The 25,219-nt window shown below is 42.8% G+C and overlaps 1 protein-coding gene and 1 long non-coding RNA gene across 3 annotated transcripts in view; one reads left to right on the forward strand and one right to left on the reverse strand.

Moving 5' to 3' along the window:
• MAP1B (microtubule associated protein 1B) overlaps window positions 1-23,347 on the forward strand; it is a 98,402-nt gene extending 75,055 nt beyond the window's left edge. For both annotated transcript variants that reach the window (XM_045566105.1, XM_045566106.1), the window contains 4 exons: window positions 878-1,018; window positions 8,046-14,532; window positions 17,425-17,663; window positions 18,865-23,347. In XM_045566105.1, coding sequence (XP_045422061.1) covers window positions 878-1,018; window positions 8,046-14,532; window positions 17,425-17,663; window positions 18,865-19,020 — 7,023 coding nt within the window. In that variant the 3' untranslated portion in view covers window positions 19,021-23,347. The remainder of the gene's footprint in view (window positions 1-877; window positions 1,019-8,045; window positions 14,533-17,424; window positions 17,664-18,864) is intronic.
• LOC123648368 lies at window positions 7,643-16,286 on the reverse strand. Its single transcript, XR_006738592.1, has 3 exons — window positions 16,128-16,286; window positions 14,122-14,234; window positions 7,643-7,953 (listed from the first exon to the last, which is right to left on the reverse strand). It is a non-coding gene; the product is annotated as an uncharacterized LOC123648368 (long non-coding RNA).
• Window positions 23,348-25,219: the final 1,872 nt, after the last annotated feature.

Below are 25,219 nucleotides of genomic sequence, written 5' to 3' on the forward strand. Positions count from 1 at the left end.
CCTTAGTTACCTGTGTTTCTCTGTGATTAGACTGTGGGGTCCTTGGGCAAGGGGTCATGTCCTGTTTACTTCTGTATCCTCCCCTCGGTGCCTAGCACGATGCTTGGCACGTAGTGTGCGCTGAACATTCAGGAATTGGGCTCAGAGCGAATACCTTGGTGCTTAGAGCGGTGTTTCTGCTGAAGGACAGCTGGCTTCCTGCCATTTAAAGTTCACAGAGAATTCTTTAGTGCAAACCATTTGCAATTCTGTTCCAAAGATTGCTGTTCAGGGGTAGCCTTTTCTTTGTGTTGGGTGTCAAGCACCTTGCTGATTCCGTTGGAGACTGCACTTGGAGCTGTGTGCTTGCTGCATGGCTTGGAAGGAAAGGGATCCTGGATGGAGGGGCCCACGGGGGACTCTGTTGGCTCCCTATCCTTCCTGAGGGGCAGTTGGGGACCTGGACTGTCCATGGTGACTCAGCCTGTGAGATATTCGCAAGTCTTTCCTGGTCTCACAGACTACACGCTGCTAGCAGACACTTCTGAACAGCTGTGGAACAAATGATTGCCAGCTGTGAGGACTGCTTTGCGAAAGAGGAGAAAACTAGGGGGAGAAAGTCAACTACTGCTACTGTGTTGGTTGTAGCAAAACTTTGAAAATGACATTCATGGGCGAACTGATAACCACACTTCCTGGTTTTGTGGATGATTTCTACAGCTAGGGCTCTGTCTAATCCTCCCCCTTTCTCCCTGTCCCCAGGGGAAATTAGACCCTAAGGGAATGAATGTCTTTTTTTGGTAATAAACTTCATTGGCTCCAAAGGCTAGTCCTGTCCTGAAGGTGGGGTGGCAGCACTGCCCATGGCTCAGGTACTACGCTCTGTGCTTTGTTTCAGGTGCGATTAATGATCACTGATGCCGCCCGACACAAGCTGCTCGTGCTGACCGGGCAGTGCTTTGAAAATACCGGAGAGCTCATTCTCCAGTCCGGCTCTTTCTCCTTCCAGAACTTCATAGAGATTTTCACCGATCAAGAGGTAGGTTTCTGTCTGGGAATGTCTACGCTTTCAGTTGCTTGGTTATTGTCGCCTTAGGCTGCCCTGCTCTTTGAAAGCACTGGGGGAGATTGAAGAAGGGGAGGAATGTCACGGCTCCTTTGAAATAAGCAAAGCTGCGTGATCCAGAATACTTCAGTTCTGTGGCTCATTGCCAAAGAATTTAGAGCACTCATCTATAATTAATTGGAGTCATTCTTAATGTGCCTAAGAGGTAGATGGGAGGTGTTAGTCTAGTAAACATTTTATAGATGGCAAAAGTGATGGAGAAACTTGAAATGTTAGAGCCCCGATGAAAAACCAGGTTTCCTGTTTTCTGAGAGAATGCTCCAAAGATCTCTTGAGCTTTTGGTAGGATTTAACTGCCTTGATCTCCTTCAGGACTTATACTTTCTTTTCCAGGCCTAATTATTTAGATTTCTCTTACTTTTTAATGCCTGGTCCTGATGCTTGAACTTGGGTTGTTTGAACAGTGAGCTCTAGAAAAGGAAATAGGGCTCATCAATGACCCAAGAAAAAGATGGTTAAATTAACTGGACTGAAGCTGGATCAGTACTATTTCTAATGAATATATCTCATTCAAAGATGACACGTGAAGTATTGAAAACTATATGAAGTTAGTGGTATTTGGTGAAATCAGATGAAAGATTTTAATTTATTTATTTCTGCTTGAAACCTTATCCTGGCTGGGAAACTTTCCAAAATAATGTGCCTTTTTCATCTAGCTTATCTGTTGATGGCAGTGACAGAAACAATGCAGGCCCATCACCAGGGCAGGCTGGGGCATGCCTGTGGCTGATGGCAGATTTCTAAAGGGAGGGGCTGAGGGATGTGCTGAAAAGAAAAGTTACCACGTCTGTTTAAAACTGTCTTCCTGAGATGGCGGCTGCTGTGTCTCACGTGGACCGCAGAGGGCCATGTGTCTCTCTGCATTTAATCTTCCTTAGCCCTGCGGTTCACGGAGAGGTCTCTGTGTACTTTTCATCACTGGCAAGAGCTGTAAGCAGTCCGCCCAACTTCATTTGGCTCACCTGGGGGCATCTGTAAAAACACTGGTCAGATAACATAGTGATTTTCACTCTCCACCCACTGGGGAGGAGGGAATACAAAACTGAAAAGGTGCTCAGAAGGTGTGGTGTCATCTGCATCTTGGAGCACAGAGAACTGGCTCCCACAGGGACAAAGGGACCTCCGGGCAGTCAGTTAGCTCCTTTCTCAGAGGCTTCAGGGCTCTTCATGGTTGGTGCATCTTTACTACATCAAAATGGGAGCTTCAGCCTGTCTTCTTTCAAGACAGCTAGAGTTTAGGTTCCATGTCTGGTTCATCTTGGTATTCATTGCAGCTGCACATTGTAAAGGCGCAGCACATCATTGTTCAATTGCATTGAAATTCTAAAGCTAGAGCTACAATTCTCACTCTGCCTACTGCCCTGAAATTGGCCTGCGATCACTATAACCTGTAATGTCAGGATCTTTTGCACAATTGTGTCCCCATGTGCTTGTTGTACCTGGAGGCAGTGGGCCTTTGTCTAGTAGCTCAGAGGCCACACACACTATTATGTCTTGCCTGGGGGAAGGGAGAGAGCTGCAGAGGCCTGGAAGTGGCCCAGAGACCTGGTGAGTGAGCAGTTACGTGGCCTGCCTCTAGGCTCATTTATGTGCACATGGGTACCTTTCTGCATTCCTGTGCAGTTCTGCAGTTGGTTTCTACTCAAGTCATTGGTTTCTCTTTTTTACTATAAAACCAAACAAAGGATATATGTAAAGAGAAATGTTTGTCACTGCCAAGATTTTAAATACGGAGGTATCACAATTTGTCCATCTGGACCCTAAATAATATCTGCTCCCCCTACTTTTTAAATATTGCTATTTAAGTCATTTTTACTAGACTATAGAAATAAAATTTTAGCACAATGGACTGTGCATGTGTCAGATATTGCCACTAATTATAGAAGAAAAAGAAATAGCCTTAACTGAAGAATTTGAGTTCTGTGAATTCTTTGGCAGGGCAGATTCCCCAGGGTTTGTATTCATGGAGGCCGGTTCTGAAGGACACACATCCTCATTACACTCAGGCAGGTATCGTTAAGGCCAGAGGCTGTGTCATATTCTCTTCTGCCACCTCCACAGCCCCCATGCTGATACTTTGAAGAAAGTAATACTCAATCCATGTTGAAAAGGATTTCTAGGGTTTTTCCTAACAGACTAGATCAGTGGTGTCGGAGTAGTGGGGGGAAGGCCATGGAAGAAGGAGGACATTGGATAGAATTCACTCTCTTCCTCCGGCCCCAACCAAAGCAACTTGGTCTTTATCTCCTTTCCATTGTGGACTTTGAAGAAAGGATGTCACAGCAAAAGTGGATTGCAAATCGCTGGACTAGATCAGGGGTTATCAGCCTTTGGAGCTATGATTGCCCATTGTTGCCTTGAAAAAGGGTTGAGTACAGAGCGACTAGGTAGCAAAAGGACCTTCAGGGCCATTTGGTGTCCCCCTCTGCTCCTTTTATCCAGTCCTTGAAACATACTAGTTAACTCCAGAGAAATCAGAAACACAATTTGAGAAAAAAAATTTTTTTTTTTACAAAAATAGCTAAAAATAAATGGACTGAAAAATAAAACATTCAGTATACTTTGAGCTTCAGGTTTTTGGAGACTTAATTGTTGGAAATATAACCACAAAACCAGAACTTACAGTTAGGACAATTGCCTGGCTAACCCCATCATCCCTCCCTGAAGTCCAGGGATGGTGACATCATCTCCTGGGGGCATTTTTCAGTCTCTCTGTTAGAAAGTTTTTCCTTATTTGTCTCATTGTATCTTTAAGGAAGGAATATGATCCCTTTCCCACCTACAGTGCCTTAGACACTCTTCACCAACACTGCCAATTTTTTTCCCCTCCAGATTAATCATCTTCAGTTTTACCACAGTTCTTCATAAGATATTAAACATTCCTTATAATCCCTAGGTATTGTCCTTCAAACCTGTTCCTCTGTCAAGAAAGGGAGATGGGATGAGTTTTGGGGGAATTCAAACATTCAGTCCTGATCATGTTTTAGAATGTAGGAATTCCCAGACAGTTGGATATATCAGTTCAGAGCTCAGGGAACTCAGAATTGGGCTGGAGATATTAATTTGGAATCCATTAGCATATCAGAGGTATTTAAAGCCCAGAAGATAGGTGAAATGATCGAGACAGAGAAATGTATTAAGAAGAGAAAAGGGCCCAGGTCTAGCATTTAGAGGCCAATACGGCCAAGGTGAAGGGGCCAGCAAGGGAGACTGGTTTCCATAAAGTGTCGTGACTCAAACTGTACACTCTGTTCCAGGAGTCACTGACCAGGTTAGGACTGTGAGAGTCAGTGGCTTCTATAGTTCCCAATATAATCTTTCATTAAAGAAGTCTAAAAGTAGCTTTGACCATGTACAAATACATCACCATGCACAGTTGTCAACAAGAAAGTGATGCAGGCTTTGAGGGGCTCTGCAATTTACATAATTTGGGGGCTCCCTTTAAGAGAAAAACACAATTATTAATGCACAATTAAGTACAGGACTTTGGTAGGGGACCATGCCAGCAAGGGGCCTTGAAGTTTAAGCTTCTTTAGCTTCATGATAAATTCACTGGACTGTCAACTATTAAATAAAATCCTGGTGTCTTTTCCATGGATGTCATTGTTAAGCCACATCTCTCAATCCTTTACTTCACCCTGCTGGTTTACTGAACCTTACATTTATCCCTTTAGAATGCCATACTGTTAGAGTTGACTTAGCCATTATTGTCCCAATATGAAGAGCTTTTCTAAATACCTTAATTCTACCAACCCACATTTTTCTGTGTCTCCCATTTTCATGCCATCCACAGATTTGATAAGCATGTGTTCACCATTTTCATCCAAGAGAATACTTAACAGGACAGAAAATGAGCCTTGAGGCAGCCCACCATAGACCTCCCTCCAGGTTGACACTAAGCAGCACTATTTATGTGGCTGGCCAGAAATCCATCTAATTCTGCTATCACACAATTAAATGTCTTACTAAAGCCCAGAGATACACAGTCTACTGTATTTCCTCATCAGCCAAGCAAGTAACCTAATCAAAAAAGGAAATGTAGTTAGTTGGCCATGGTTTAGAAACTTAAATCTTGTTTCATTAATATCATCTGCAATAATGCCATTTATTTTCTATACCTTCCTTCCTCTTTCAGTATGCCTGCATTTCATTAGAAAAAGTAATTTACAAAAAAGATTATCTTTGCCCTGAAGCAGTGTTTCTCCCAGTCATGTCTGTCATCCATCTTTGTAAGAACCAGGGTGGCACTCAGTGTGTTTGATAAGTATCAGCAGACTTGTGTCACATCCCAAGTGCCCACTCCAGGAAGACAGCATGTGTTGAGTTGGCCAAGTTTAGCACAGTTCAACAAGCATCTGTTGAGACTTATTATGTATTGGGGAAACAAAGATAATTGAGACACAAGTTAAGGTGTGCTTCCTGCTATCCAGAAGCATTTAGTATAGAGAGTAAAACAGTTACCATTTACTATGATGATGAGTTCTCAGTTTGTTTAGAAGAAGCCTCAGCTTCCAAGTCTAAGAACTGGTCACATGTTTCCTTGCCACTGCTAACATTGCTGGGTCTTCCTTATCGTTCTCCTCCACTCATTGAATGAGCATCGATTGTGCACCTCTGTGGGCTGAGTGCTCTTAAGATCCTGTCTTTGCCCTTGAGGCACTGACTGTCTAGTGTGCTTTTTAGCCCACAGGTCTGAAGGAGGCTATGGGGACAATGAGGGCTTCATTCTGTTCTGCAGCCCCAAGGATGCAGGAGTTGTTCTTCTTCCTCCTCCATGCCCCTTTCCATCCATGTCCTTCCTGGCTGGCTCTTTCCAGCCCATCTCTGCATTCTTGTCTTTCCATGCCCCATATGCTGCTGTTTCTCCAGCAGACCGGATTTCCCCTCTCTGGAAAGAAACCTGTCCAGCAGTGCCCTTTCTTTTCTGCTTTGCCTTGGACATCATAGTTCTCCATTCACCAGCCTTTCTTGACCTCTGACTTCCTCAGAATTCTGTGCAGCCTTATTTTGTTTGGGGTTATTTCCTGCAGTGCACAGAAACTGTCTGGGTAGGGGTGAAAAGATGGAAAGTAGGGAGATAGTCCTTAAGTCTTTTTGCCTTCTCCTTGAACTTGGCAATTACACACTTCACATAAAAAGAGCTGGTGATGGAATACCCTTGGCAGCCATGCCTCAGCCCAGGCAGCATTTCAAAAATTAAAATAGACTAAACTTAATTTTGAAATTTTACTGGTAAAGATTCAGCACTTTGAGTTGTGTGGATTTGCCCCCTAAAATGTAATACAAAACATAAGCAGTTTGCATGGTCTCTGTGAAGATTAGAGTGGAGAATAGTGATAGTGATGAGGGTCTATGCTAATTATTGGACAAGAAGTCACATTTGGTGCTCATATTGTCTTTGATCAGCAAATAATTTGAGCAAAAATTTCTCCTAAGGATGATTATCATTTGCTTTTTAAGTTTTCTTAGATTCCAAAATAGGAGTTCATTCTTACATTCTTTTTATAGGACATTGTGAAGCTAAGTTAGAGGTAAACAGCAAAGTTTTGTCATTTTGCTATTTTGTGGACCTTCACATAAAATGTTATGCTTAGGACTAATAGGCTAATAAAATAAAAATGACAATTTTGCTGCAATCTAGTGTAGGAAAATTCAGATTCTATAAATTATCCTTATGTACATATGTAATAGTCACATCAGAATGTTAATATTTGGGAGGTTATATGAGATAAAGAAAACTAATCTAATACTGGAAGGTAGTTCAGCCCTGCTGGTTCAGGGATGCCTGGACCAGATGAAACTGCTTTGTCCTGTCATCTTTTGCCATCCAGGACACAGAGCCCTTGGTAGGCGAAACTCTGAGCTGATTTATGAGTTTTCCTGAGATGGAAAGAAGATTGGAATTTATGGCATGATTCTCCTCACTCTTTGCTAGACTAAGAACATGAAACATATGACATAATATGGAATGAGAAAGAAAGTAATATTTCTGTTAAACCACAGTCTTTGTTTTGGTCCAGATTGGCTTTTCCATATTTCCATCCTTAGAAAGTACTAAACAATGTGTTGAAAACCATTTGAGCCAAATTTGATCTTAGTCACTCATACCCAACGTGCCCTGAAAAGAATGGGAGCAGTAAGAGAGCAGAGTGGTTCCCTTGGATTTAAACATGAGCAAACGGGGAATGAATTTGGCCACCGGCTTGTATAATTACCCAACCACTTTAATCATTACGGCTTCAGAGAACCTGCTGGGTGAACCACTCATGTTTTAAGTAGTGTGCAGTGAGGCCAGAAACCAGTCATTTTTTGTAGTCATGGGCAATCTGTAACTTCTTGTCTCCCATCGGGGAACAAATCCACCAAACTTTTTTCTTTTGTGCCTACCAAATTCTAAAAGGAGGCAACAACAAGTGTACTTTTATCCGAGTTCCTTTTGTATGTCCAATCAGGCCTTTTTTTGCCAAGACCTGTGTATTAAAAGAAAATATTTTATATCAGTGGTGAAATGAATCACACAGCATTCCCCTGTGATAGTTTAATGTTTTTTAAAGGGCATCTTTGTATGGCAAGTCCCCAGGGGTAATATTCAAAATGTTTCATAACTGCTGTGGCAGAAGCTCCTATTGTCCAGATGGTCACTCGTCTTAGAACTGGAACAGAGCTCTGGAGTTCCCCTGCTGGGCAGGAACGGATGGTGATGGGGTCCGGGTTATGGCAGAGGGAGGAATAGGAGGACTCAGGACACAGGCTGCTCACCTCTAGCGTGGAAATAATTTAGCATTTAAACAACCAGCATCACTAAGCAAGTGTGTCTCTGAAACTGGCCCTCTGTGCATCCAGTGGTCCTGTAATGCATAGTAACAGATGGAGATGATGGATCAGTGATGGCAGTCACTTAAACCTTTTCTTTCTTTCTTCCTTTTTTCTTTAAACCCAGATTGGGGAGTTACTGAGTACTACCCACCCTGCCAACAAAGCCAGCTTAACCCTGTTCTGTCCCGAAGAAGGGGACTGGAAAAACTCCAATCTTGACAGACACAATCTCCAAGACTTCATCAATATTAAACTCAATTCAGCTTCTATATTGCCAGAAATGGAAGGACTTTCTGAGTTTACTGAGTATCTCTCAGAATCAGTAGAAGTCCCATCTCCTTTTGACATCCTGGAACCTCCCACATCGGGGGGATTTCTAAAGCTCTCCAAGCCCTGCTGTTACATTTTCCCAGGAGGGAGGGGTGATTCTGCCTTGTTTGCAGTGAACGGATTCAATATGCTCATCAATGGAGGATCAGAGAGAAAATCCTGCTTCTGGAAGCTTATCCGACACTTGGACCGAGTGGACTCCATCCTGCTCACCCACATTGGGGATGACAACTTGCCTGGAATAAATAGCATGCTACAGCGGAAAATTGCAGAGCTCGAGGAAGAACAGTCCCAGGGCTCCACCACAAATAGTGACTGGATGAAAAATCTCATCTCCCCTGACTTAGGAGTTGTATTTCTCAATGTACCTGAAAATCTGAAAAACCCAGAACCAAACATCAAGATGAAGAGAAGCTTAGAAGAAGCTTGCTTCACTCTCCAGTACCTGAGCAAATTGTCCATGAAACCAGAACCTCTGTTTAGAAGCGTAGGCAATACCATCGATCCTGTCATTCTTTTCCAAAAAATGGGAGTGGGTAAACTTGAGATGTACGTACTTAATCCAGTCAAGAGCAGCAAGGAAATGCAGTATTTTATGCAGCAGTGGACTGGCACCAGCAAAGACAAGGCTGAACTAATCCTGCCTAATGGTCAAGAAGTAGATATCCCAATTACCTATTTAACTTCAGTCTCATCTCTGATTGTGTGGCATCCAGCAAACCCTGCAGAGAAGATCATCCGCGTCCTGTTTCCTGGAAACAGCACCCAATATAACATCCTGGAAGGGCTGGAAAAGCTCAAACATTTAGACTTCCTGAAGCAGCCGCTGGCCACCCAAAAGGATCTCACTGGCCAGGTGCCCACTGCTGCCGTGAAACAAGTAAAACTGAAACAGAGGGCTGATAGCCGAGAAAGCCTGAAGCCAGCCACAAAACCGCTTCCCAGCAAATCTGTACGCAAGGAGTCTAAAGAAGAAACCCCTGATGTCACAAAAGCTAATCATGTGGAAAAGCCACCCAAAGTTGAAAGCAAAGAAAAGGTAACAGTGAAAAAAGACAAGCCAGTAAAAACAGAGACCAAACCTCCTGTGACCGAAAAGGAGGCACCCAGCAAAGATGAGCCATCTCCAGTGAAAGCCGAGGTGGCCGAAAAGCAAACCACAGATGTCAAACCCAAAGTCACCAAGGAGAAGATAGTGAAAAAGGAAACAAAGGCAAAATCTGAAGAAAAGAAAGAGGAGAAGGAAAAGCCAAAGAAAGAAGTGGCTAAAAAGGAGGATAAAACACCTATCAAGAAGGAGGAAAAACCAAAAAAGGAAGAGGTGAAAAAGGAGGTCAAAAAAGAAATCAAGAAAGAAGAGAAAAAAGAAATCAAGAAAGAGGTTAAGAAAGAAACACCACTGAAGGAAGTTAAGAAGGAAGTTAAGAAGGAAGAAAAGAAGGAAATTAAAAAGGAAGAAAAGGAACCCAAAAAAGAAATTAAGAAACTCCCCAAAGACTCAAAGAAATCATCTACTCCTCTATCTGAAGCAAAAAAACCAGCTGCACTAAAACCAAAAGTAGCCAAGAAGGAAGAGTCTGTCAAGAAAGATTCTGTTGCTGCTGGAAAGCCAAAGGAGAAGGGAAAAATTAAAGTCATTAAGAAGGAAGGCAAGACCACAGAGGCTGCAGCTGCAGCTGTCAGCACTGTTGCCGCTGCAGCTGCCACAGCGGCAGCAGCTGGAATAGCAGCCGCTGGCCCTGCCAAAGAACTCGAAGCTGAGAGGTCACTTATGTCATCTCCTGAGGATCTAACCAAGGACTTTGAAGAGTTAAAGGCTGAAGAGGTTGATGTGACAAAGGACATCAAGCCTCAGCTGGAGCTAATCGAAGACCAAGAGAAACTGAAGGAAACTGAGCCAGTCGAAGCCTACGTTATCAAGGGTCCTGCCGAGTCCCCAGATGAGGGAATCACCACCACTGAAGGGGAGGGCGAGTGCGAACAGACACCTGAGGAGTTGGAGCCAGTCGAGAAGCAGGGGGTGGAAGACACTGAAAAATTTGAAGATGAAGGAGCTGGTTTTGAAGAATCCTCCGAGACCGGAGACTATGAAGAGAAGGCGGAAACTGAGGAGGCTGAGGAACCAGAAGAGGACGGCGAAGAAAATGTGTGTGTGAGCACCTCCAAGCACAGCCTCATCGAGGACGAGGAGAGTGCAAAGGCTGAGGCGGACGTGCACATCCGGGAGAAGAGGGAGTCTGTGGCCAGTGGGGACGACCGAGCAGAAGAAGACATGGATGAGGCAGTTGAGAAGGGAGAAGCCGAACAATCTGAGGATGAAGGTGAGGAGGACAAAGCAGAGGATGCCAGAGAGGAAGAATACGAACCCGAAAAAATAGAAGCTGAAGATTATGTGATGGCTGTTGTAGACAAGGCCGCAGAGGCTAGTGGTGCCGAGGATCAGTATGGATTCCTCACCACACCAGCCAAGCAAGCGGGAGCCCAGTCTCCTGGCCGAGAACCTGCATCTTCAATTCATGATGAGACTTTACCTGGAGGCTCGGAGAGTGAGGCCACTGCTTCCGATGAGGAAAACCGAGAAGACCAGCCTGAGGAGTTCACAGCCACGTCTGGCTACACTCAGTCTACAATTGAGATATCTAGTGAGCCCACCCCAATGGATGAGATGTCTACTCCTCGAGACGTGATGAGTGATGAGACCAACAATGAAGAGACAGAGTCCCCATCTCAGGAATTCGTAAACATCACCCAATACGAGTCTTCATTGTATTCTCAGGAATACGCCAAACCTGCTGTTACAACACTCAACGGATTCTCTGAAGGGTCAAAAACAGATGCTACTGATGGCAAGGATTACAATGCTTCAGCCTCCACCATCTCTCCACCCTCATCCATGGAGGAAGACAAATTCAGCAGATCTGCTCTACGTGACGCTTACTACACTGAAGCGAAAGAGGTGAAAGCCAGTGCCATGCTGGAGATCAAAGATACCATCTCAACAGTCTCAGATGAAAAACTTAGCCCATCCAAGAGCCCATCCCTGAGTCCGTCTCCACCATCGCCTGTAGAGAAGACCCCCCTGGGTGAACGCAGTGTGAACTTCTCTCTGATGCCCAATGAGATCAAGGTCTCCACAGAGGCAGAAGTAGTCTCGGTGTCCCCTGAGGTGACCCAAGAAGTAGTTGAAGAACACTGTGCTAGTCCTGAGGATAAGACTCTGGAAGTGGTATCACCATCTCAGTCTGTGACTGGCAGTGCTGGCCACACACCTTACTACCAATCTCCCACCGATGAGAAATCCAGTCACCTCCCTACAGAAGTCATTGAAAAACCACCAGCACTTCCAGTGAGTTTTGAATTCAGTGATACCAAAGATGAGAGTGAAAGGGCTTCAATAAGCCCCATGGATGAACCTGTGCCTGACTCAGAGTCTCCTATTGAGAAAGTTTTATCTCCTTTACGCAGCCCACCCCTAATTGGATCTGAGTCCGCATATGAAAGTTTTCTAAGTGCTGATGGCAAAGCTTCTGGCAGATGTACTGAAAGCCCCTTTGAAGAAAAGAATGGAAAACAAGGCTCTCCAGACCAAATAAGTCCAGTTTCTGAAATGACTTCCACTGGTCTTTACCAAGACAAACAGGAAGGGAAAAGCACAGACTTTATACCAATAAAGGAAGACTTTGGTCAAGAAAAGAAAACTGATGATGCTGAAGCCATAAGTTCTCAACCAGCACTGGCTTTGGATGAAAGGAAATTAGGAGGCGATGTTTCTCCAACACAAATAGATGTCAGTCAGTTTGGATCTTTTAAAGAAGACACCAAGATGTCCATTTCTGAAGGCACTGTCTCAGACAAGTCAGCTACTCCTGTTGATGAGGGTGTAGCAGAAGACACATACTCTCACATGGAGGGTGTGGCCTCAGTCTCCACAGCCTCAGTGGCTACAAGCTCATTTCCAGAGCCAACAACAGATGATGTGTCTCCGTCTCTCCATGCTGAAGTTGGCTCCCCACATTCCACAGAAGTAGATGACTCCCTTTCAGTGTCTGTTGTGCAAACACCTACTACATTCCAGGAAACAGAAATGTCTCCATCTAAAGAAGAATGCCCAAGACCAATGTCAATTTCTCCACCAGACTTCTCCCCTAAAACTGCCAAGTCCAGGACACCAGTTCAAGAGCACAGATCTGAACAGTCCTCAATGTCTATTGAATTTGGCCAAGAATCTCCTGAGCACTCCCTTGCTATGGATTTCAGTCGACAGTCTCCAGATCACCCTGCAGTGGGTGCAGGCATGCTTCACATCACTGAAAATGGGCCAACTGAAGTGGACTACAGTCCTTCTGACATGCAGGACTCCAGTTTATCACACAAGATACCACCTATGGAGGAGCCGTCCTATACCCAAGATAATGATCTTTCTGAGCTCATCTCAGTCTCTCAGGTAGAGGCCTCCCCATCCACCTCTTCTGCTCATACCCCTTCTCAGATAGCTTCTCCTCTCCAAGAAGATACTCTATCCGATGTTGCTCCTCCCAGAGATATATCCTTATATGCCTCACTCACCTCTGAAAAAGTACAAAGTCTAGAAGGAGAAAAGCTCTCTCCAAAATCTGATATCTCTCCACTCACCCCACGAGAGTCCTCTCCTTTATATTCACCTAGTTTTTCAGATTCTACCTCTGCAGTCAAAGAGGACATAGCAGCTTGTCATCCTTCCTCTTCTCCTCCAATAGATGCAGCCTCTGCAGAGTCCTATGGCTTCCGTGCCTCAATGTTATTCGATACAATGCAGCACCACTTAGCCTTGAATAGAGATTTGACCACATCTGGCATGGAGAAGGACAGTGGAGGGAAGACACCTGGTGACTTTAGTTATGCTTATCAGACACAAGAGAAAACAACCAGGTCCCCAGATGAAGAGGATTACGACTATGAGTCTTATGAGAAAACCACCCGGCCCCCAGATGTGGGTGGCTATTACTATGAGAAGACAGAGAGAACCACAAAATCCCCAGGTGACAGTGACTACTCCTATGAGACCATTGTGAAAACCACCAAGACCCCTGAACATGGTGGTTACGCCTATGAAATTACTGAGAAGACCACACGGAGCCCTGAAGAGGGTGGGTACTCATATGAAATAAGCGAGAAGACCACAAGGACCCCTGAAGTGAGTGGTTACAGCTACGAAAAGACTGAGAGGTCTAGAAGGCTCCTGGATGACATCAGCAATGGCTATGATGACTCCGAGGATGGAGGCCACACACTTGGAGACTCCAGCTACTCTTATGAGACCACTGAGAAAATTACCAGTTTCCCTGAGTCTGATAGTTACTCCTATGAGACACCTACAAAAACCACACGAAGCCCTGATACTTCCACATACTGTTACGAGACTACAGAGAAAATCACTAGAACGCCCCAGGCATCTACGTATTCCTATGAGACGTCAGACCGATCCTATGCTGCAGAAAAGAAGTCCCCCTCAGAAGCCCGCCAGGATGTTGATCTATGCCTTGTGTCCTCCTGTGAATACAAGCATCCCAAGACAGAGCTCTCCCCCTCCTTCATTAATCCCAATCCTCTTGAGTGGTTTGCCAGTGAAGAGGCCACTGAAGAATCTGAAAAGCCCCTCACTCAATCAGGGGGAGCCCCACCGCCTCCAGGAGGAAAGCAACAGGGACGACAGTGTGATGAAACCCCTCCCACCTCAGTCAGCGAGTCGGCTCCATCCCAGACGGACTCTGATGTTCCCCCGGAGACTGAAGAGTGCCCCTCCATCACAGCCGATGCCAACATTGACTCCGAAGATGAGTCAGAAACCATCCCCACGGACAAAACTGTCACATACAAACACATGGACCCACCTCCGGCCCCCATGCAAGACCGCAGCCCTTCTCCACGCCACCCTGATGTGTCCATGGTGGACCCAGAGGCCTTGGCCATTGAGCAGAACCTGGGCAAAGCTCTGAAGAAAGACCTGAAAGAGAAGACCAAAACCAAAAAGCCGGGTACAAAGACCAAGTCATCTTCACCTGTCAAAAAGAGTGATGGGAAGTCCAAGCCCTTGGCAGCTTCACCAAAACCAGCAGGCTTGAAAGAATCCTCAGATAAGGTGTCCAGAGTGGCTTCTCCGAAGAAGAAAGAATCTGTGGAAAAAGCAACGAAAACCACCACCACTCCTGAGGTCAAAGCTGCACGTGGGGAAGAGAAAGACAAGGAGACCAAGAATGCCGCCAATGCCTCCACATCCAAGTCGGTAAAGACGGCAACTGCAGGTAGGCTCAGCAAGCTGGGCCCCCAGATGTAGGCCACAATTCTACTTTTACTTTGAGCCTTTATATTTCCCGTTTGAGTTTATGCTGGAAAGCTGAGAGAGCATGAACTGATGCTTTACCTTCCCTTTGCTATTCTCCTCTGCCCAAAGGTATATATCTCAGCCCAGTGTGGCCCCAAGGCTTGGGGATAGCTCAGGGTGTGGCTCAGGGCAGCAGCAGGAATTCATCACCCGGGTTTGCACCATTCTGAAGCATGGCGACTGCAGCCCTGTTCTGAATTTTTAGAACCAAGGATGTGTGTTTCCAGCTCCTTTGGAAGACTGGCTTTAGCCATGCTGGCCCCAGAACCAAGCTGAGGTGACATGGGCCAGGAGCTTCCATGGGCCCAAGGAGAACCACAGGTTCTTGGAATGACTAGTCTTGGCCCAAGACTGAAAGTCCTTTTTTTTTTTTTTAAATAAAAGTTTTAAAAATAAAATTTTAAAATTTTAAAATTAAAAATTATAATATTTTTATTAAAAAATCACCAGGTTGGAGACACATCTCCATTAAAGGCAGTGTTCTGTTTTCTTGTCAGCCAACCAATACCATAATTTCAGTTGACCAGTGAGTAGCCAGTACAAATGGAGAGAAAAACATTGAGGGCACTTTTCTTATCCCCCTCTCACCCCATGACCTTATTCATAGACCCAGAATGCTATTTCAGATAGAAATTCCACTTGGCAGGAGCAGATATCCCTGCCTTCTGATCATTCCTGTTTTGGTCCCCATTCCTAGATTTATCAAGCTCCCAGAAGTGACCTGGGTTTTGGATGGAACTGGTGTCTGGCTGCATAGCTTCATTTTGTTGCTTCAAATCAATCACAAGGATTTGCATTAATATATCTTTGCTTTATGTAATCATGCAGGGATTTTAGATCACAGTTCACAAAGTAACTATAAATTGACCCAAACATGTAAAGCAAAAAATAAGTAACATTTCCCTGATTTATTAGGGAAAATCTGGTAGATGAATCTTTGGGGCTCTCAAATTCAGTACATTTTAGGATATAATAGTTACAGTTGCAAAGTTTTACTTTAAACAATATGGAGCATCAATTTTAAGACTCAGTTCTGATCAGATTTGATCTTTTTACTTGCACATAGAAAACAAACTGAATTTTTACACGTTTAGAATGAATGGAAAACCACCAATTAACCCCTTGGTCCAGAAGAGTTGACAGCTGACCAGCACTTAGGGGAAAACATGAGATAAAAACCAACTGAAATTTGCTACTAAATTTGCCAGAACATATATACCCTAGCCCACATACTAATTTAAAAAAAAAAACTTTTTGGACACTTCAAGAGATAATTTAAAGGCAAAGTAAGAAATAAAGATGAATTAATTTTCATTTACTTTGAAAATGCTTTTAGATTTCTAGAATGGCAAAATTGTGCTCCTAATTGATTTTTAAAACAAACCTGGGTAGACTTTTGGCAATTGTTTCAGTTTGTGCTTCTAAGAGCAATATTCATTTGGTGGTGGTGGTGGTGATTAAGTGTAGAAGGGAAAATTGCAGACATGTTTAATTATTAGAAGAAGTGTAACTCACCAACTTCTACTACCAATCAGAATTCTTCAGGTGGCCCCCAAATGGATATTTTGAGGGCTTTCAGCTCAGATTCATTAAAATGACCTATTAATAATCTGTTCATAGGATGAATTTATTCAAATATCAGTTTGGCCAATTCTCACCACTCCCCTCTACCTCTAAAAGTAAAACTGGACAGTTGATAGAATTCACTGGTGTTTTGACTCTAGGATGACAGTCTTTAAACATCCTGTGGAAAAAGGAAAGAGGATTAAGCATATAGAATCTAGATGGTGTTTTTAATGGCTTTACAGCGGTGATCTCAAACCAGCTTAGACTCACCTGGGGTGACTTAAAAGCTAGTGGTCCCCAGACCCCAGCCCTAGCCCAACTGAGTCAGACTCTGGAGGATGAGGCCTGGGCATCAGTATTAAACATCCAAGGTGATTCTAATTATGCACAAAGGGTGAGGAACCACTGCCTTAGAACGCTAATCCTATTAATGTTTCAAAAACTTTAAATCTTCTAACCAGAACAAGCTCACCAGACAAGGTGCCGGAAAACTTTTAGGTTAATCTGAATCTTTACTTCTCCCAGGCTTTTCTGACTTGGCTAGGAATTTTGGCTGTAGGATGGCCTTTCCCCAGTCTGCTGTGTCCTGGTTGGTTAGAGAGAGTCTAGTCTTTCTGAACATTCCTTTGCCAAAGTTTGGTATCCAGCCTTGTCTAAAGAGAGCTAAGGAGAGAAGACAATGTTTCATCAATTGATGAATGAGGTTGAGGTGCTGAGGGTTTTGAAAATCATGGGGTTAACATCAAAAGTATTTACTAGGTCGAATATTAGGGTATAATATTCAATGGTGGACAAAATTGCTGTCAAATGAAACCCTGAAGTGGATTTCTAATACCACTTAGCTATGGTTTGCCAAATGCAGATGCTTCCTTTTGACTTTTAAAATCTGTTTCTTAGATGACTTATCAAATTAAGATTCACATTAGTATCCCCTTTAGGAGGGGTATTACATCTAGTTCCATCTTTTGGAAAGACCTCGAAATTCATCTTCCTTGCTAATGGGTTGTCCACAACGGGAAACTGTCCACGATTCAGTTCTTTTATTGAGATGGTAAATAGCCATGTTCTATTCTCTCACATTGCTAGTGTTAAACGCCCTCTGCAAATTAGCAGAAAGATGGAACTGTTGTCACCTCTTTGGGTGTCCCAGAAGACCTGCTTGTGGATGACTAGTTTAGGTGTACTGGTTGTATGGGTCCCTGTACCTTGCTGTGACCCTTGCTGTGTCTTTGTTTGTTTACCATAGGACCAGGAACCACCAAGACCGTCAAGTCTTCAGCTGTGCCTCCAGGCCTCCCTGTGTATCTGGACCTGTGCTATATTCCTAACCACAGCAATAGTAAGAATGTCGATGTTGAATTCTTCAAGAGAGTGAGGTCGTCCTACTACGTGGTGAGTGGGAATGACCCAGCTGCTGAGGAGCCCAGCCGGGCTGTCCTGGATGCCTTGTTGGAAGGGAAGGCTCAGTGGGGCAGCAACATGCAGGTAAGAGCCGCAGGGCAGTGTCTACACTACAGATTGAGCTGTGTCCAGAGGCAAAGGGAAGGAACCATGTTGGAAGATGCACCTTTATGATCATGGATCCACAGGAGGTGCCTCATGAGTCTGTTACACAGGAAATATCCTGAGGACAAAGTTGGTTGAACACACAGAAGATAGTCTAAAGTAGAATTCTTGGCACCACTGACAACCGCGGCCTTGGAGGAAAGCCACTCTACCTAAGGCATACGTCATATATCTGCAAAATGGGCCCAAGATTCATTGCCCTTCCCCTCAGTGTGCCAAGAATATAGTGTGTGTGAGTCAAAGTGGTCATATTTCCATGTGAGAGCTGCTAAAAAATTGCCTTTACTCCTTTGTGTTTTATGAGTAGACCAAAGCTAGGAATATAGCCTTTTAGAAAATCAGCTATTCATGTGAAATTCCACAGTAGGACTATTGCTGAAAACATTCCCAACTCCCAAACATCATGTTCGGCCATGAACCACCCCTTATTAATTCAGCTGTGATCTTTGCTTACCTAAGTTTTATTTGTGGTTCTGTACAGAATAAACTGTCCTTGTATAATATTGTTATTTAATCATATAAAATCTAATGAGAAGCACCCAGTGGCCTCTTAACAAATACTGGATGGGATTTTTACTATTCAGGCCATTACCTATCTACCCCACTCCTCTGTCCCCAACCACACACAGGAATTAAAGATACAAATCTTTGCTGTCAGGACAAAATGTTAGTTACACACAATGAGTGGGCTTCTAAAGGCTTTGAGGGACAGTAATAACTAAAACTCCTTGGATTGAATATGCAATATCTTTTATGCAAAACTTAACAGTTGTGTTACCAAAAAAAATAAGAAATTGCACCTTAACTGAAGCACTTCTTAGCACTAAAAAATTGAAAAACTGAAAGTGACTATAGAGGAACTAATTGACAGGTCATTAGTTGGCTTTTGGTTCTAGTCTTCAACTTCCCTAAGGGAAAAAAGCGCTCTTTTGTAGCTTTATTCTGGTTCCTGGAAAATACAAGTTGAAAAATCCTTTGCATTTCTTGAGGAAAACAAAAAATTTTCCTTTCATTTCCCTTCTTCTTCTAAGGGTCTAACTCATACCTTGTTATTGTTCTACTTTTTCCTCTGGTTTCTGCTGTCTCTGCCCTTAAACAGCTATGTTCTCTCTCGCTGCAGGTGACACTGATCCCAACTCATGACTCAGAAGTGATGAGAGAGTGGTACCAGGAGACCCATGAGAAACAGCAAGACCTCAACATCATGGTTTTAGCAAGCAGCAGCACAGTGGTTATGCAAGATGAATCCTTCCCTGCATGTAAGATCGAACTGTAAAAACAGGCCAGCCACACCACAGGATTTGAACTTTGTTTCCAGAAATTCTTCAATTTGAAACCACCTTTTCTAAAACGTCAATTCATCTAATTAAGTCGCTGAACAATTACCTGCCAAATGCTATACTGTGTCATGGTGATGCAAAGTCACTAATATTTCTCAGTTTTTGCTGATTGCTAAGGGAAGTAACAGTATTCCCACAATAGGGTTCAAGTTACTGCAAAATTACCTACCCCAGTTCATCTCTGCTGAACATTTGGAAACCATGCACTAGCAAACCCAACTGACTTCCGCTAGGTAGAGGCATTTGTCTTAGAGAGAGCAAAAGAGCGAGAGAGAGTGAGAGAGTGAGAGAGAGCCAGAGCACAAAGAGAACGTAGGAGGGAAAGAGAGAGAAAGAATGAGAAAGAAAAAGAACGCAAGAGAAGGAGATGTAATGATAGAGAGTTCTGGTGAGATACCCAGAGAGAGAGAGAGAGAGTAGGGTGGGGTAAGGAGGAGAAAATAACCAACAATTAAGTCTGTATTTTCTCAGGCAATAGGCATTCTGTAGTCTACATAGGCAAAGTTTTCCATTTTTGTCAGTCTGAGGGTCTTAATTTTCTAAAGCAAGTTGGGTGGAAGAGAACATAAAAGAACAAAACTTGTTATGAGGGCGTGTGAGATTTTCACATGTGAATTACTCTCCTTCAGTTTGAAGGCTGCACACTGACAAAATGTAGTGAGTGTAGACTGGACATGCAAGTGGTTTGAGCCCCATTCAAAACTCTCAGACTCTAAACACACAAGTAGATTGATCTAAGGCATGCTCCCGGCATTTGTCCACCCACTTAGTCCACTCTGAGTCAATGAACCTGCATGCGGCAACACCCAAGTCCACCCCAATTTAACTGAAGCAAATACCAAAGCAGTTGGGAGTACATATGGTAGACAATTTGCCTTAGGAAGTGACTTGAATGTACAAAGATACTTGATGCACTTATTTTTTAACGTGAGACAGCAAGTTTATAAAACATCCATATATGATTATAGATACTTAAAGGAGCACGTCTGTGCATGTGTAGGGGTACTAGAAGCTGATCTGATTGGTCCAGCAGTTTGATGTGGAGTCATGTGTGCTGAATCCCATTTCAGTGTACCTGTGGCCCCTCAGCCAAACAAGTTGCGCCTTTCATAGCTTCTTTACTACTGCAAGTTCAAGATTGAAATGGCTTCTATGATCAGAACTGGGAAAATAGTGAATCTTATGGTGGAAGAGGTTCTCAGCAAGTGTACAGTATTTACCTTCCTTTGTCTTACATTGGCTTTTTAAATTTTCCATTAATTTCAACGTAATTATGGGAACAAGTGTACAGAAGAATTTTTTTTTTTAGATATGTGAGAACTTTTCATAGATGAACTTTTTAACAAATGTTTTCATTTACAGGAAATTGCAAAGAAAATTTTCAAGTGATAGTCTTTTTTTTTTTTAAGTGTTTCGTAAGACAAAAATTGAATAATGTTTTTTGAAGTTCTGGCAAGATTGAAGTCTGATATTGCAGTAATAATATTTATTAAAAACCCATAACTACCAGGAATAATGATACCTCCCACCCCTTGATTCCCATAACATAAAAATCTGAGTATGTGCTATTGAGAGTGGGGGAGAATGGCATGGAAGGCTACTTTTCAGGGCATTTACAAGTACATCACCCAGTGGTATCCTACATACTTCTTTCAAGATCTTCAACCATGAGGTTAAAGAACCAAGTTCAAAGAACCCTAGCACAAATTTGCTTTGGAATTTTCTTTTCTAGAAAAAAAATAAAGGAAGTAACACATTGAAAACAAATGAATTCCCAACTCTTACGGTTCATCATGTAGAGTTCAGAGATAATTTCCATTATCATCATCATTGAACTATGAACCTGGGAAACCAGATCGTGATTAAAACTGATGTCAAGTTTCAAGTTGCAGATTGATGCACCCAGTGTTCAGATGTGGCAAACTTCTCAGTGACAACTGTGCCGTGCTCTGTCATGTTACGTTTCTTGCAGACTCTGAGATCTACGGAGTAGAGAACAATGACCTCATTTTATTTTCTATGTTAGTTATTTATTTCAAAATTAACATTTTAGTTTATTTTTGTCTGATAAGTGTACGTTTTGCACTGCTAACTGCTATGAGGGTTTAAACAATGCTTCTTCTGGGTCCCTTCACTGAGGACCTATGCAGTCTACTTAATGCTGTGAATTACATTTTTCAAATGTTTAATTTTTTAAAGAAAATTAATATTCTATTTTTGTTAGGCTTCTCTAGAAATACAGCTTTTATTTATTACCCTACTGCTTTTAAGTCCTTAAAAATAACACATTAAGGGTACAAAAAATTAATGCATGATTGAAGTCATTGTGATGAAAATGGATTTCATTGAGTATAAACTCACCTACTTCAAACTTACTTTACGAGACAACCTAAGATACTCAAGATAATTATTTAATGGTTAGCTGTTAAGTTGACACTTGGTCTACACAATGCATGGGAAGAAAAACAGATTTCTAGCCTTCTTGCCAAAATCCACACCTCTGGTTGATTTTTCTTTGACAGAAGATGGAGTTATTTTCCAATTTCCCAAATTAAATTTATTTAACATGTACATTATTTTGCTTTAAAAAATACAAATGTTTTAGGAAAATTATAGCTAGTCTTCAGTTATAACCACTCTACCCCACTCCCTTTTTTTTTTCTTTTCTCTTTTCTTTTTTTTCCTGCTATGGGATTTAATGGGAAAAGTATATTTAAAAAAACTGTCACTGTTCAGCTGGCACTTTTTCCTATGAAACCTATCAGTACCTTTCTCCATCCATTGTTCTCAATGATGACCACAGAACCTGAGTATACCAGGAAAACCAATATTTGCATTACAGGTTGCTCTTGTCCTTCCAGACACCTTTCCTACCTGTGTGACTAACCTAATTTTGCTAGTTCCATAAATACACAATTAGTTTAGTAACAGCCATCACAATGTACCATGTACATTCATGGTGAGAGCTGAAGATCGACACAGACTTCTAGGAACTTTGTTCATACTGATTACTTAATCCAATTGTATAGATTGAATATTGGAGTGGAAGGAATTTACACTCTGGTTAAATGATGGGATTCCATCGAGATAGCACTCATGATCGTGACTTTTTTGGTAGTATTCTTAAACAAAATTCTGCAGAGACTAAATGTTAGAGATGATCCTCCATTTTCAATTTAACCAATTCTATCCCCTTTCTCCCAACCCCTGTGCATGCTTTCTCAGTCTTGTAGTGGGACTGGATACAATGACTGACTCCCCACCTTAAACACCATTTTCCATGGAGTTCAAAAGAAATTTTTTTTTCTTAAGGTTACATACATATCATAGTGAATGGTTTCCCCAGTGTATATGAATGTTTTAAGTGTCTCCAATAGCATACGAAGTCTAGGAGCTTTCCAATACTCATTTGATAAGATTTAATCATTTGCTAATGGAAATTTTACCACCTTCCATTTTCCCTCTTTTACCAAATTTCAGCTCTCAGGAGCTGCTCTACAAACAATTCTGAAATTGCTTTTCTTGCCTCTCTTTAGTCACTTGTCACAGGAGGTTCCTGCTCAGTAATGATATTGTGAGTTAGGATAATGACTTTTTTTTTTTGTGCTTCAGATTTAGAAGAAAAGATCCTGTTTCCATTTGAAAGAAACTGTAAGCTTTTATCTTTTCACCAACTGAACAACACACCAAAAGCAGCCTAGGGATGAGCTTTTCTTTGAAAGCAATTAGGTTATTCACCTGGTATTAAAAGTACTATTTTAAAAAAAATCTGTGACTTTATGAAGTTCATGTAAAAAGCAGCATCAAAAACTGAAAAGGAAGGGAAAAAAGTAAACAGCTTCTCCGCACTTGTTTGAAGCTCCCCAAAGCAGGAGCCACGGAGAGGCATCAAGACCAGGCTGCCCTTTCTGCGATCACCCTGTGGCAGTTCAGAGTCACGCTTTCCCACGCTGCACGCAGCCCTCCTTTCCAGCCCTGGAAAGAAGTGGTCTTGAGCCCTGCCGAGAAGCACTTCACACTCCTCTCTCTTGTTCTGAATGGTGTTTGTGTCAGTCTGCAGCTGTGTATGGTATTATGTCTTATAATCCTGCATCACTCTATCCTATCCAGTCATATCTAATGTAGGAAATTAGTTTCCAGTGAAAGTAATATGTAGTGCTTTTATGATATTTGTGTGCAATATCCCCTCTTCCATTGAGGATATTTGATGTAAAGGAAAAAAAAAACTCAGTTCCACAATAAAATACAAAAGTGGCAAAAGTTCATGTGTGTGCTGTGCTGTCTTTGGCTTCATGTTTCCAAGTTGGGCCCATCAGGCGTTAGGCTTTGCCGTGCCATGCAGACCACGGGGAGGCTGAGGCATTTGTGGCAGGGGAGGTTGTGTTCTTTTCAGGGTGGGCTCCCTGGCTTTTGGCAAACAGCCCTGGGGGCCCTGCTATTGATTTTTGCGACTGCTACCTCGTCATCTTCTGTAGCCAAGCCCTAGAGGATGTTAGAGTCTAAGGACAGAAACTGGGAGGTGAAGGAAAGGAACAATTAAAAGGAATATAAAATTCCTTAAAAAGAAAAGGTAAATACGCCAGTGTGGTTGAAGGAGGATATTGGGAGGGATCCTGGCTCTGCCACACCCAGCTGAGTGACCTCAGTCACTTAACCTGTCTGGAATTCCTTTTTCTAACTGACAAGGAAGAGGGTGTGATAAGATGGTCAAATTCGATGGTCCCTTCCAAGGCTGACATTCTGGTGCTCTGTGAAGCCATCATACTCAGTGGTTATGCTCAATATCTTGCCTCCCTCTTTGTTTCTTCCTCTTACTATAAAATACGCTCTATCCATCTAACATAATATGCTATGGATTTCACTCACACCCAGGAACCAAAAGTTGTTTAGAAAAAATGATTATTAAGATATATATAACAAAAAATACCTAAAATAGGAGAATTTCCTTTCTGTCATTCAAATGATTTCTATAGCTTTACTCTGTACCTGGTAGTGGGTTGTACTGTGAGATTCAAAAGTGAACAAACATGTAACTGCTGCCCTAACTGACTAGGGAAGACAGACCAGCAAAGAAGCAATCACACTACATTGTGACAAGGGCTCCTGAAATTGCAAAGTGAATTAAGGTGACCATAGGAAAAGCACCAGAAGCGATGTCTACACTGAGCCCTGGAGTGTGTGTGGGGATGTGTGTCAGACAGAAAGCAAATCCCAGGCAGAGGCAACAGCTCACACAGAGGCTCAGCAGACAGCAGGATTAGTACACACTGGGGAGCACAGAATTCTCAGAATGGCACCAAGGGGCAGGCCCTGGCACCCCGGCTTCCCCCCATGTGGCCACAGAAAACATGCCCACAGGGTGCTCAGTGGAGACCTCAGCACCTGCCTGTCTGCAGAGGTGGTCCTTTGGCCTCAAAAGGCCACTGCAGCCTGTCTTAAGTTGTTATGATGTTCCTTTGTCTGTCACATACACTCCTTTTGATCTTACATTGTGTCTCCAAACCATGGGGCTACATTGACCAACCCTATAAGAAATCACTATTTGCTAAGATGGATTCTGAAATCCCTCCAGAAATTAAAGGGTTAAGTATATGAGAACTTGGGATGGAAAATGACCACTACTGGATTTTAATTGCATGTATGAGACTAAAATTAAATAGTTAAATAAGTTGTTTTCTATTCCACTGCCAAATTGTTCAGTTCAATGGCCAAACTGTCTTGGTTTGTCTGCCCTGATTTCAGCACTGAAACCCCTCAGTCCTTGGGAGCCACTACCTGCCCCCTGCCCTGTTGCTTACGTCCCATTCCCTCCTGACCTACACACAGCTGATGGGAGAGAGTTGGAAATAGCTTTTCTTCAGTTTCTTTTTTCCTGTATTCCAAGCAAATCAACAGAGGTCTCTTGAGGTCCTATGACCATATTTCTCCCTCTTTCTAATTGTATTGATCATTCTGGATGCTTTTCTGTATCCCTACAATGCTCTTTTAACACACTCCTCACTCATGAATTCTTGGTCTCTTGCATAATCCCAGATCACCATTTCCTCCTTGATCTTCTATCGTATGTCTTAGAAATTCACCGGAGCCATATATGCAGTGTGGGTCACACCCAGTTCCTTTAGTAAGAGGAGTTCC

Source organism: Lemur catta, chromosome 12 (genome assembly GCF_020740605.2).
Source record: "Lemur catta isolate mLemCat1 chromosome 12, mLemCat1.pri, whole genome shotgun sequence".
Lineage (NCBI taxonomy): Eukaryota > Metazoa > Chordata > Mammalia > Primates > Lemuridae > Lemur > Lemur catta.